Genomic DNA, 13,602 nt, shown 5'->3' with positions numbered 1-13,602 from the left:
GAGGTCAGCATTGACTGGAATTGGAAGAATGTTAACATTGGCTCCACAAGGCAGTGGGAATTGCTTGAAGGAGGGCTTGGAGGTGTGAAGCAGCGTGACTGGCGTTTTCCAGGAACCAGGTCCTTGCTGCTGAAGAGAGGCATTCAGAGGGGAGCCCAGGGGCTCTAGGGCTGAGCTGAGTGTGATTTGGGTCTGGAAGTCCTAGGGAGCTGCCGAAGGTGCCTGCCTTCCTACCTTGCCTGCCTTTCTGGCCTTCACATTGTCACTCCTCTTTCTTCCTACTGTCCTTACTAGTTTCCCAACTCCCTTCCTGTTCAGGTGTCCCCATCGTCTTCCTCTCTTCCCACCAAGGCCCTCTCTGTTTCCTCAGCCCTCGCATCCTCTGCTGACACCCTACCCTCCCAGGCCTTCCTTCCTTTCTCCCTCTGTTCAATATCTAGTCTCAAAATGAAACTTTCAGGCCGGGCGTGGTGGCTCACGCCTGTAATCCTAGCACTTTGGGAGGCCGAGGCAGGTAGACTTGAGGTCAGAAGTTAAGGCCAGAAGTTTAAGACCAGCCTGGCCAGCATGGCGAAACCCCAACTCTACTAAGAAAACAAAAATTAGCCGGGCGTGGTGGTGTGCACCTGTAATCCCAGCTACTCGGGAGGCTGTGGCAGGAGAATCGCATGAACCTGGGAGGCGGAGCTTGCAGTGAGCGGAGATCGTGCCACTGCACTTCAGCCTGGGAGACAGAGCAAGACTCTGTCTCAAAAAAAAAAAAAAAAAAAAAAATTAAACCTTCAGCCCACTATCCATACAGCATAACACTTGATACAGTGTGAAAATTTGCAGGGTACAAATTGTCCATACAGATGCAAATGGCCAGTAGCCTAGTTAGAAACATCCCTATCTGTTTTTTTTTTGAGGCGGAGTCTCGTTCTGTCACCCAGGCTGGAGTACAGTGGCACAATATTGGCTCACTGCAACCTCTGCCTCCCGGGTTCAAGCAATTCTCCTGCCTCAGCCTTCTGAGTAGCTGAGATTACAGGCATGAGCCATTACTCCCGGCTGGCTAATTTTTTTATTTTTGGTAGAGATGGGGTTTCACCACGTTGGCCAGGATAGTCTCGAACTCCAGACCTCAAGTGATCTGCCCACCTTGGCCTCCCAAAGTGCTGGGATTACAGGTGTGAGCCACCAAGCCTGGTCATCCCTTTCTCTCTTTTTTTTTTTTTTTTTTTTTTGAGACGGAGTCTCGCTCTGTCACCCAGGCTGGAGTGCAGTGGCGCAATCTCGGCTCACTGCAAGCTCCACCTCCCGGGTTCAAGCCATTCTCCTGCCTCAGCCTCCCGAGTAGCTGGGACTACAGGCGCCCGCCACCACACCCGGCTAATTTCCTTTTGTATTTTTAGTAGAGACGGGGTTTCACCGTGTTAGCCAGGATGGTCTCGATCTCCGGACCTTGTGTTCTGACCACCTCGGCCTCCCAAAGTACTGGGATTACAGGCGTGAGCCACTGTGCCCGGCCCCCTTTGTCCTAACGTGTCTGTTGGGTGCCTTGCCTTCACCCTGCAGCCTAGCCTGACTGCTCTCTCTCTCGCTTGCTGCCCACATTCCTCTTCCTGGATTTGAAAAAGGTCCCTTTAGGATCATTTTGAAGACTTCAGACATAGCAAAGCAGGGATTATAGCTAGATTCCACACCCCGAGTTGATTAGACTCAACTTTTTTCTAAACACCAAGCTGTCAGGTTCATTCATTCACTCATTCTCCAAATATTTCTCCAGCTCTTACTGTTTACTAAATTCTGTGTCAGGCACTGGAGATACCAAGATCTATAAGATCTAGCTTCCCCTGAAGGAGCACTTCGTTAAGGAGGAGACAGATGTGACCACATAAGCATAATCAAGTGTCACCGATGGATGCTTTGTGGGGGATGGGGGGGCGGCTTAGGAGCCGGCAGTTCCCTTGAGCAAGGAAGTCTTCAGAGGTAACCCTGGAATTATACTGTTTCTGAAAAGCTAAGTAGGAGTTTTCCAGGTAGATGGGGTGGAGTGGGGGTTGGGAGTGGGGGGAGTGTGTTTCAGGCGGAGTGAGGCTCATAAGCAAAGGCCCAGGCCTGCACCCCACTGCGTATTGGGAACTGCAAGTGGTTTGTGCTGAGAATGAGCTGTGGAGTTAATTTATCCCGGTAGGAGGAGTTGTAAGGGTGAGGCAAAGTTGTTTATTGTGTGTCCCTGAAAAAGGACTTTTTTTTTTTTTTTTGAGATGGGATCTCTCTGTGTCACCCAGGTTGAAGTGTAGTGGCACAATCTCGGCTCATTGTAACCTCTACCTCCCGGGTTCAAGCGATCCTCCTGCCTCTGCCTCCTGAGTAGCTGGGATTACAGGTGCACGCCACCACGCCTGGCTAATTTTTGTATTTGTAGTAGAGACGGGGTTTCACCATGTTGGCCAGGCTAGTTTCGAACTCCTGACCTCATGATCCGCTTGCCTCAGCCTCCTGAAGTGTTGGGATTACAGGCATGAGCCACTGCACCTGGACCCAAAAAGGACATTTATACTGACAAGGAGGTCAAAAGGAGATAGCAGCTGAGTGGTCTTGTGAGTCACACAGGGTTCAGTGCAGGGAGAGGTTATGGAGCTGTTTCTGAGGGGCACAGAGGTCTCTAATATGCCTGCCCAGGATCCTGGCAACCCTCCTCAGGGCCCTGCTGGCAATGCTATGGATCCTTAAGCTTGACTGCTAGGCTCAGACTGTGTAAGTGTGTATTACAGTTAAAGGTTATTATGAGGATGGGAAGTGGCTGTGTGTGTGTGTGTGTGTGTGTGTGTCAGGGGTTGGGGTGCCTCTGGACAAGGGGAGGAAGAGAAGAGCAAATAAGTTTAACCCTAGGCATCCATCCCTCTATCTATCTATATGTCTATCTACTATCTATGTATCTATCTTTTTTTTTTTTTTGGAGACGGAGTCTGGCTCTGTATCCCAGGCTGGAGTGCAGTGGCGCGATCTCTGCTCACTGCAAGCTCCGCCTCCCGGGTTCACGCCATTCTCCTGCCTCAGCCTCTCCGAGTAGCTGGGACTACAGGCGCCCGCCACCACGCCCGGCTAATTTTTTTGTATTTTTAGTAGAGACGGGGTTTCACCGTGGTCTCGATCTCCTGACCTCGTGATCCGCCCGCCTCGGCCTCCCAAAGTGCTGGGATTACAAGCGTGAGCCACCGTGCCCGGCCCTCTGTCTATTTATCTATCTATCTATCTATCTATCTATCTATCTATCTATCTATCTATCTATCTATCTATCTCTGTCTGTGTAATGGTATTGTCCTGTAGTGCCCTGACCGCATGATGGTTGCTTAAAACAAAAGATTTTATTTGAAAACAAAGAGGAAAAGAAGAGAAGGGGGAATCAAAATAAGCACATTCAATGACGGGCCCAGAGAAATGCTCAGGACCTCAGGAACGCTGAGAACATTAAACTTTTAACCCTTACTCCTTGGGTGCCTGTTAGCATAAGATGTCACACCTCCAACCAGACAAACCAGCCCCACTGAGCCAGTAGCTGACACTCTCGAACCACAGGACAGGTGGTTTGGCAGCTCTTAACTGTTCTTGGGGCAGTCTTACCTGGCAACAGGTGTGTACACTGAAGATATCTTTAGCTTCTAATAATTTTTCAATTCAGTTTTTGAATGATACATTTACTTGGTTCAAACATCAAAAGGTATAAAAGGTAAAGTGAGGCTGGGTGCAGTGGCTCACACCTGTAATCCCAGCACTTTGGGAGGTCAAGGCGGATCAAAAGGTCAGGCGATCGAGACCATCCTAACACGGTGAAATCCTGTCTCTACTAAAAATACAAAAAAATTAGCTGGGCCTGGTGGCGGATGCCTGTAGTCCCAGCCACTCGGGAGGCTGAGGCAGTAGAATGGCGTGAACCCTGAAGGCGGAGATTGCAGTGAGCCGAGATTGCACCACTGCACTCCAGCCTGGGTGACAGAGCAAGACTCTGTCTCAAAAAAAAAAAAAAAAAAAGGTAAAGTGAAAACTCCCCTTCCCACTCCATCATTTTCTCATTCCTTTCCATGGCGAGTCAGAATTTTTAGTGTTTTGTACATCTTGCCTGCCTGCCTGCCTGCCTGCCTGCCTGCCTGCCTGCCTGCCTGCCTGCCTTCCTTCCTTCCTTCCTTCCTTCCTTCCTTCCTTCCTTCCTTCCTTCCTTCCTTCCTTCCTTCTTTCCTTCCTCCCTCCCTTCCTCCCTTCCGCCCTTCTTGTCTTTCTTGTCTTTCTGTCATCAAGGTCTTACTCTGTTGCTCAGGCTGGAGTACATTGGTGCAATCATAGCCCACTGCAGCCTCCTGGGCTCAAGGGACCCTCCCACCTCAACCCCCTGAGTAGCTGGGGCTACAGAGGTGCGCCACCACACCCAGGTAATTACAATTTTTTTTTAAATAGAGATAGGGTCTCACTATGTTGCCCAGGCTAGTCTTGAACTCCTGGCCTCAAGCAATCCTCCCACCTTGGCCACCCAAAGTGCTGGGCGTGAACCACCACGCCCTGCATTCCCACTTTTTTGATGCATAAGTAAGCAAATAGGAATGTAAATTGTTATTCCCCCCCTTTCTTTCTTTTTCTTTTTTTAAAGACAGAGTCTCACTCTGTCGCTCAGGCTGGAGTGCAATGGTGCGATCTCAGCTCACTGCTACTTCCACCTCCTGGGTTCAAGCAATTCTCCTGCCTCAGCCTCCCTATTAGCTGGGATTACAGGCACGTACCAACACGCCTGGCTAATTTTTGTATTTTCAGTAGAGACAGGGTTTCACCATGTTGGCCAGGCTGGTCTTGAACTCCTGACCTCAGGTGATCCGCCCACCTCGGCCTCCCAAAGTGCTGGGATTACAGGCGTGAGACATTGTGCCTGGCCCATTTCCTGCCCTTTCTATACAAATTGTAGTATCCAGTATCCAGTGTTCCACACCTTGCTTTTCCTCATTTTCCGTTGTACCTTGGAGACATTCCATATAAGTTCATTGAGTCCTTTCTTGTTCTTTTTTTTTTTCTTTTACAGCTGCATGATATTCCCTGGACCTTAAGATAGATAACCAGTACCCTATTGATTAGCATGTAGGGTTTTTCCAATCCTTTGTTTTTATAAACAATGCTGCAATTATATAGCATCATATGTATGCTGCTGCCCATACATGCAAGTATATCTGTAGGATGTTTCTAGAACAGGAATTGCTGGAGCAAAGCAGAAATTTTGGTAGATAATGTCACATTGCCCTTGATAGGGATTTTAATAATATGCATTCCCACTAACCATTCCCCTGCCTCCCTCAGCTTCAGTAGCAGAGTGGGTTATGAGGCTTCCAGGTTTTGACAAGCTCATAGGTGAAAAATGGCATGGCAGCAGAATTTTAATTTTAATTTAATGGCATGCCAGCAGAATTTTAATTTTAATTTCTTTTGCAAGTGTGGTTGAATAGATGTGTAAGAGCCATTTGTGTTTGCATTTCAAACTTTTTCTTTTCCTTTCTTTTTTTTTTTTTTTGAGACGGAGTCTCGCTGTGTCGCCCAGCTGGAGTGCAGTGACATGATCTCAGCTCACTGCAACATCCCAGGTTCAAGCGATTCTCCCAGGTCCAAGCACCTCCCAGGTTCAAGCGATTCTCCTGCCTCAGCCTCCCGAGTAGCTGGGATTACAGGCGTGCGCCACCACGCCCGGCTAATTTTTTGTATTTTTAGTAGAGATGGGGTTTCACCATACTGGCCAGGCTGGTCTCGAACTCCTGACCTCGTGATCCACCTGCCTCGGCCTCCTAAAGTGCTGGGATTATGGGAGTGAGACACCGCGTCAAACTTTTTCATCTAAAGTGAATTGTCCTTTAAGTCCAGGCTCGGAGCTTCCCACATAAATTGCAAAGTCTCTGGAATCTTTGAGAAAATATATACCTTTATTTTTAAAATAGCTTTTGGCATTCTCTGAAAATAAAAGGAGTTGCAGCTACAGGTCACCATGAACATACGAAAACACCGAGGATATTTTGAAAGAAACTTTTGGCAAATATGGCAGAATCTGAAAAGACTAGAACCAGGTTCCCAGAAATTCATGACACTGTTTAAAACAGCCTGGCTGAGGTTAAAAGAGACTCATTGGAGTCTTTGCAAATTAAACATTATTTTTATTCCTATAATGAATATTCTCCCCATGGAATCCATCTGTATCCCTTCCCTCCAATAGCACCTGTGCTCTTCTGTAAATTTTTTTTTTTTTTAGATGGAGTCTCCCTCTGTCACCCAGGCTGGAGTGCAGTGGCACGATCTCGGCTCACTGCAACCTCCACCTCCCGGGTTCAAGCGAATCTTCTGCCTCTCCCGAGTAGCTGGGACTACAGGCGTGTGCCACCACGCCTGGCTAATTTTTGTATTTTTAGTAGAGACGGGTTTCACCATATTGGCCAGGCTGGTCTCGAACTCCTGACCTTGTGATCCACCCGCCTCGGCCTCCCAAAGTGCTGGGATTACAGGCGTGAGCCACCGCGCCCGGCCACTTCTGTAATCTTGAAATGAGCACAGAGAAGCCCACAAGTGCTTTTAAAGGAGCCCTCTCTATGTCCCAAATATCCCCTGTAGTGGGGCCCAATTCCCCAGCGGTCCCCAAATGACCACCACTGCAGGCATTTAGGAACTAGATAAAACGTAGACTGCTATTTCTTCACCCACAGACAGCAAATTGCCCAGAGGGGTATAGGTTGAGGGAGGTTGGGGCTCAGCTGTGGGCAGATCACCATTTATTTGAGATAATTGCTGGAGGTTTTTGTTGTTTTCCATTGAAAGGTGTTGGTTGACTTATGGACTTCAATAAACAGCCAATAGCTATCCCCGAATGACTCAGGCTAGACCCAACCTGAGGCTCTTCACAGTCCAACGTGGGGGCCCCAGGGAAAGAGACCTCGAGGAGCAGCTGACGGCACCTGGGCCTCAGCATTCCTCGGTTGAGATGGCGGCGTCCCTGACAAGCACAGCTGTTTTCCTCCCCACCCTTCCTCACCCAGCCCAGCCTGGCAATCCACCTGGGAAACTGGCCCAGCTGGTGTGGCGTCTAAATGAGTGGCTGGGTCATGAGGAGGACTAGCTGGGAGGGAGGCGGTAGCCCCCAGGGGTTCGTTTGCCCACATAGTTCTCAGCTGACTCAAGGCTCGCCTGTCAGGCTTCCCCTCCACTCCCCGCCACCCTTGAGAACCCAGGACTCAAAGTTTGGATCCCTCCTTGGGCCTGGAAGGCTCAGGGAGACCTCTGGCTCCGTTCGTGGGGCACTCTGCTGGGGTGGCCTCTATCAACAAACCCCTGTCTCTGGATCTGGCCTCAGCTTTCCAGGAAGAACAATTTCTGTTCATTCTCCAAGAAATTCTGGGGCAGCCTCTGAGATCAGCTTCTTCAGGGAAGCCCTTTTAAGCTGGCAGGCTGGGGACAGGGAGAGTTAGGGGGTGGGTGCTGTGGTGGAGGTCGAGGTTGAGTGCTGAGATTCTGGGCGCCCCCTTCTGTCTGTTCCCGAGGGCAAGCCATAAATCCTGGGTAGGAATTCTGGCCTGGAGGATCCTGCCATCGGCCAGCCCAGCAGGACGTCTGCCGGCAGGGTTTCCTTGTCCCGGGAAGGGGCCCACCTGGCTTTGGGCAGGTCACCTGGCAGGTAAGGTCTGCCGCTCAGGGCTGGTGAGCCTGCAGGAGGGCAGTGACCACCCATCTTCCCAGCCTAGCGGAAGGGGAACGCACCTGCTGAGGATTCACGTGGGGAACATGCGCTGCGCGCATAGAGTCAGCTCCAGCCTCTCTGTCGAGCGGAAGCCCCTGCGGGGGTCGGGGAAGCCCAAGGCCCTCTCTGTGCCCAGGTCCTCCCCTCTGCCTGCCCACGTGCCCCTCGGAGCTTGGTGGCACCAGGGCTGCCGTGGGGCCTCCTGTCCCACCCCAGGCCACGGCTAGCCCGGCGGCCTCCCTGCGGTGCGGCTCACGCCTGCTTCCTCACCAGCAGCACCCAGGGCAGGATGGCGGCCACCACGGCCACCACGGCGATGAGCGTGATGAGCAGCAGGGCCCGTGATCGGCAGCAGAAGGCGCGGGCGGAGCGGGGCGCCGGGGAGGCCTCCGAGAGCTCTGCCAGGCTGCGGCGGGGCAGCACGCTGTCCTGCTCCCCCAGGGGCATCCCGTGGCGGCTGATGACGAAGACCTGCGACTCCCGGGGCAGGCTGGGCAGCAGGTCCAGGGAGAGCTGGGCGCTTTGGCCCGGGCTGCCTGGTGGCCTGGCCTGGCCCAGAGGTGGCCTCCAGGCGGACGAGGAGGCGGCCAGGGGGTTTGTGTGGCCCAGGCTGTCCAGTGGGGGCACGGAGGGCAGGCCCACGGGCACAGCCAGCGTCTGGGAGCTCTTGTCCAGCATGGAGGGCCAGCGGGAGCTCTTCTTGCTGAGGAACGTGACGTAGCGGCAGATGGGGCAGACCAGGGTCCTCTGGACCTGCCCATCCACCCGGGTGGACAGCAGGTACTTGACCAGACAGTCATGGCAGAACACATGGCCACAGCTCAGCGTCCGGCTGGCGCCCTCCAGGTCCCGGAACTTCTCGTAGCACACGGGGCACTCGCTGCCCGAGCTGTCCTTGCTCTCCCCTTCTGACATGGCCGCTGGGAGATGGCACGCTCAGCTGTGGGCGGGAAGGGTTGTGAATATTGGGGCATTTCCTCTTTCCCTCCCCCGTCCTAACTCCCACCTACACCTCTGCCTCCACTGCCTCTTATCCCCTCTCCCTGTCTTCCGCCTCCTCTCTCTTCCTCCTACTCTTGGCTCTTCTGCTGCTCCTCCTCTATGGCCCACCTGACTCAAACCTAGAGCCCAAGACCCTTAGGAGGAGAGGAGCAGATGCTTCTGGAAGGGAGAATCGGGAGACAGAGAACCAGAGAACCCAGTCACACTGGACCCCAGGAGGAGGTGTGTGGAGTTCCTGATGTCTCACCTCAATCACCATGTACACACATGGTGAGGTCACTGCCTCATCTCTTCCTCCTTCAGTGACAGAAGTGAAGAAAGGAAGTCCCTGTTACCAGGGGAAGCAGGTGGCTAAGAAAATGCATGCACAGCCCTAGCCCAGCCTCCAATTTGGGCCTGCACCCAGAGTGGCCATTTTCCAGAAAAGCCCGTGCTAGTCTCAACCTCTGCCCTCACCTGGGGTTGGCGGGTCCATTGGATTTCCTCCAGCCATTGGATTGCATTCCTCCGTGCTAAGTGTGGCTATAAAGCAATGACTGTTTAAAAAAACAAAGCTTAGAACTTACACATTCAAATGCCTGCTGGGCCTCCACATAGTCACGTCAGGTAGCTTTAGGTTCATTCCCTCACCTGCCACAGCTCAGTCATTCTCCAAATTCTTCCTATGGGGCTGCCTGAGGCAGTGAGAGAAGCATCTGATTAACCATGACGGAGACAGAATTTCATCCTTTGAGAATATGTCTGATATTTTGGAAATGCCCAGAAGTCACTGGGAGCCAAGTCTGATAGGAAAGTAAATGAGTGATCAAGTGGCATGATATTGTTTGAAATCAAATCTATAGAGTCACTGTAAAGTAACAAGTTTTTGTTTTTTTTTTTTTTTTTTTTGAGAGGGAGTTTTGCTCTGTCGCCCAGGCAGGAGTGCAGTGGCGCGACCTCAGCTCACTGCAACCTCCCTCTCCTGGGTTCAAGTGATTCTCCTGTCCCAGCCTCCCAAATAGCTGGCATTACAGGTGCGTGCCACCACCCCTGGCTAATTTTTGTAATTTTAGTAGAGACAGGGTTTTACCATGTTGGCCAGGCTGGTCTTGAACTCCTGACCTCTGGTGATCCGCCCGCCTTGGCCTCCCAAAGTGTTGGGATTACAGATGCGAGCCACCGCACTGGCCACAAGATGGGTTTTAAACAGAATCTGAGAGCAGATTTGTTTGATTAAGTACATGGCTTCACAAGTCGATGGCTTTGAAGGGAAACATCCACTGGGGTGTGTGGTGAGGTCCAAGTGTCCTCACTGAAACCCAGTGTCACAACTGTGTAGCCTAAACTTATCTAGAACAGCTTCTTTAAAAAGAACCATGATTCCTTGTTATTGCTGCTTTCTTCCATCCATGACAGAGACAAAAGACCGCTAGACACACTGATAAAATAGAGCTGCATGGCAGCCCCCAGACCTGAGAGATGACATAATGGGAACAAAATCAATGTGTAGGAAGGACAACTGTTAAGATCACAAATCTTTCAGAATCCCCCCCTCTCTTGGCTTGGCTCCAAATCTATTTTGCCGAGTTGAAAATGTCTCATAGTCAAAGAGCAAAAATATTTGGAGGTGGGATAAGGAATCTGGGATCCTGGAGGCGGCCCCCAGACCTCTTCGGAAGTTTCCAGCTTTGGTCTTTGAAGTGGTCAATGTGGCCCCCAGGATGGGGGATGGGGGTTCAAATCTTTTATCTACCCATTACTGTCTGTATAAGCTTAGCCAAGTTGTTTAACCTCTCTGAGTCTCAGTTTCCTGCCCATAAGATGAAATTGATAATAATGGTACCATCTTCCTCGGAGAGTTGTTGGGGGAATTAAGTGAGCTAATGTGAGTGAAGAGTCTGGCTCAGAGGAAGTGCTCAGTAAATGGCAGTTGTCATTATTAAGACAGACCACGTCCTGTCCCCTCTTCTCCCAAAGGGGACTTGGAGACCCCTGTCACAGCTCTTGAGGCAGCCACAGCATTTGCCTTCCTTTCCTTCCCTCTCATCCCCAAATGTTCCTTAGTATGTGGATGATTAAAAAATTGCACCCACTTGACAGAGGGCAGCTCACCTCAAATTAGAATAACTGAACAAGATGACAATGGATAAGATAAGTGATGGGTGATGGATAATAATTTAAATGGTTATTCCAATATTTCTTAGTAGTTATTTCATAACACATTTGCAAATGTTTATACCAAACAGCCATTATAATCAGGATGGCCATGATTTTCTTAAGCCAGTCAACTATTAATATGTTTCCCTGCATTTCATAACTCCCCAAAGCGTGTGATGGCAAGAGTTCCATCCTTCTATCCATCCATCCATCTAATTATTCAACACATATTTATTGAGCACCTGTTATGTGCTAGGTACTGAGCTTACATATTGGGGATAAGTAGCGGTCAAGGAAGTTCTTATAAAACTTTAGAGCCTAGTGGACATTTATAAGTTTTCTCAAAAAAGATATTTTTTTTGAAAGGAGGATTGATGATCAATGGTTTAAGTTGTTTGGATAACTGAGAAGTAGAGATCAAGGCTGACAAGAAGAGCAAATAAGGAATACTAGAGGGAAAAAGGACTTTAGAGATCACTTAGTTGAAGCTCCTAGTTTCAGAGATGAGCAGATCCATGTCTAGAGAGAGGGAAGTGAGTCACCTGAGGTGACCGGTGAAGGTGACGGAGAGGGAGTTAACAGAGACAGAGAAGACTCCGTAGATGGTAGAACATTGTTAGAATCAGCTGATAGATTGGGTGAGTAGGTATTAGCCAAGTTAGGAAGCACCGTCCTCCTTGAGACGAGCAGGGAAGGAGAAGGAGAGCCTCTACTTTTCATCCGAGTTAGAGGAAAAGTAAAAAGGACCCAGGGAGTGCAGAAGACATCCCAGGCCCCAGTGATGGCCTCTCTGGGCAATCCTTCCCCCTTCCAACGATGGCCTCTGTGGGCAATCCTCCTCCACGATCCTCTGGCTCCCCTTCCAACGATGGCCTCTGTGGGCAATCCTTCTCCCTTCCAATGATGGCCTCTGTGGGCAATCCTTCTCCCTTCCAACGATGGCCTCTCTGGGCAATCCTCCCTTCCAACGATGGCCTCTCTGGGCAATCCTTCTCCCTTCCAACGATGGCCTCTCTGGGCAATCCTCCCTTCCAACGATGGCCTCTCTGGGCAATCCTCCCTTCCAACGATGGCCTCTCTGGGCAATCCTCCCTTCCAACGATGGCCTCTCTGGGCAATCCTTCCCCTTCCCGTGCTTCCGGAGAGCCACGCCGTCAACAATTGGACAATGCTACCTCCTTCCCCACCTTCTTGCCCCCCTTTCTCAGTCTTCCCTGACCCCTCCCTCTTTGCCTGTCTCACTTTCTGAATCCCATTCCATTCTCCATCCTTGAGTTCCTCTTATGGCCTGATTCTGTTTGGGTGCTGGGGTGAGGGAGAGGGCAACAGAAGAAATGCAAGGAACATACTCTAGTTTGAGCACAAACAAGTTCAAGAACAATGCAGTAAGTGCCAAAGCATCCCTATTGATGCCTTAGGAAATTGATGGGAGAGGAGGGCTGGAAAGTATTCCTAGGTGAAGTGGGACCAGTATTGAGCTAATAATAAGTAATTACAACAGCAACCATTTATTGAATCCTAATTATGTGCTTGACATTTTGCATCCCTTCCTCATCTGATCCTGACAACAAGGCTGGGGGGTAGGGATTATCTTCATTTCACAGATAAGGGAACTGAGGCTCAGAGCTTAAGACTTTGTCTTCAGACTTTGGTCAAAGGAATAGAAGAAATAGCCCTGTTAAAAAAGTGACTACCCAAACTTCCTTCCTCAGAGTGACCCTCAACAAGGATGCCCTTCTGGCCACCTGGGAGGCGGGGGGAAGGCAATGGCTGGCCCAAGGGAGCTGACTTTGGGAAGCATCAGTACTGAGCCTCCCCCAAGCAGTAGCCCATCTCTAGGACAGAGTGAGGGGGGCAGGTGTCCCCACCCCAGAGAAAACACCCCCCATCCCCACCTCAGCACAGGAGCCAGTGGGACAGAATGACACTTCCAGGCACCTGGGATTCCCTCTTGGAGCCCCAGTGCAAGGTCCTACAGCTTTAGCTGTGACTAGTTGCTCACCCACAGGTATCTCTTCTCTCTCTCTTTCAATTTCTCTCTCCCTCATTCTCCTGCATCCATCCAATGTTGGCAACCTTCCAACATTGCCAAGCTCCTTCCCCACGCCCAGCCAGGCCCCTAGACTCACTTTGGCTGGGACCGGAGAGAGCAGCATCCACCTTCCCTCCTGGGGCCTCCAGCAGATCTGAGCCACTCTGCGGTGCTGAGCAGCAGCACGATCTCCTTCTGTTGCTGTTAGTGTGACCGCCGCCGCCGAGGCAATTCCTAATGACAGAGCAGGTCGGGAGGACAGCGCAAGGAAGTGAATGTCGCCCAACCCGTTTGAGGCCAGGAGGCTTTGGCGTTGCCCAGGGGGTTGGCAGCTGCTGGAGTCAGGTGATCTTGCTGAGGATGCCAGGAGAGGAACCCCCAGCCTGAGGAGGAGCCCAGGGTGGGTGCTCAGGAGAGTCAGAGGGTCTCACAGTGGAGGCAGTGACCCAGGACCCGTTTGACTGAGGCTCCCCAGGCATGGGTCTCCCTATCAATAGGAAAGTCACCCACACTGTCCTTCCCACCCTCCTGGACCCATTTCTGTGATCCCCATCTTCCCCCCACACCCCCATCCCCACAGTAGTAGGGTCGGTAGTAGATCAGCCTCGGGAAGTCTATGACACTCAGAGTCATATATTTGTGGGATCTGCCTGTGTGCATTTGTCATTCATGGAACACCCAAAGGGGCTTAGAGCTC

The 13,602-nt window shown here is 51.0% G+C and overlaps 1 protein-coding gene across 1 annotated transcript; it reads right to left on the bottom strand.

The window, feature by feature from the left end:
- Positions 1 to 5,917: 5,917 nt before the first annotated feature.
- RNF222 (ring finger protein 222) lies at positions 5,918 to 13,147 on the bottom strand. The gene is made up of 3 exons (XM_003274655.4): positions 13,015 to 13,147; positions 9,368 to 9,519; positions 5,918 to 8,675 (listed from the first exon to the last, which is right to left on the bottom strand). Exon 3 carries the CDS (start codon positions 8,648 to 8,650, stop codon positions 7,988 to 7,990), a length of 663 nt encoding a protein of 220 aa, XP_003274703.1. The 5' UTR covers positions 8,651 to 8,675; positions 9,368 to 9,519; positions 13,015 to 13,147; the 3' UTR covers positions 5,918 to 7,987.
- Positions 13,148 to 13,602: the final 455 nt, after the last annotated feature.

This window comes from Nomascus leucogenys, chromosome 19 (genome assembly GCF_006542625.1).
Source record: "Nomascus leucogenys isolate Asia chromosome 19, Asia_NLE_v1, whole genome shotgun sequence".
Taxonomy (NCBI): Eukaryota; Metazoa; Chordata; class Mammalia; order Primates; family Hylobatidae; genus Nomascus; species Nomascus leucogenys.
This window is presented reverse-complemented; position numbering and strand designations above follow the sequence as displayed.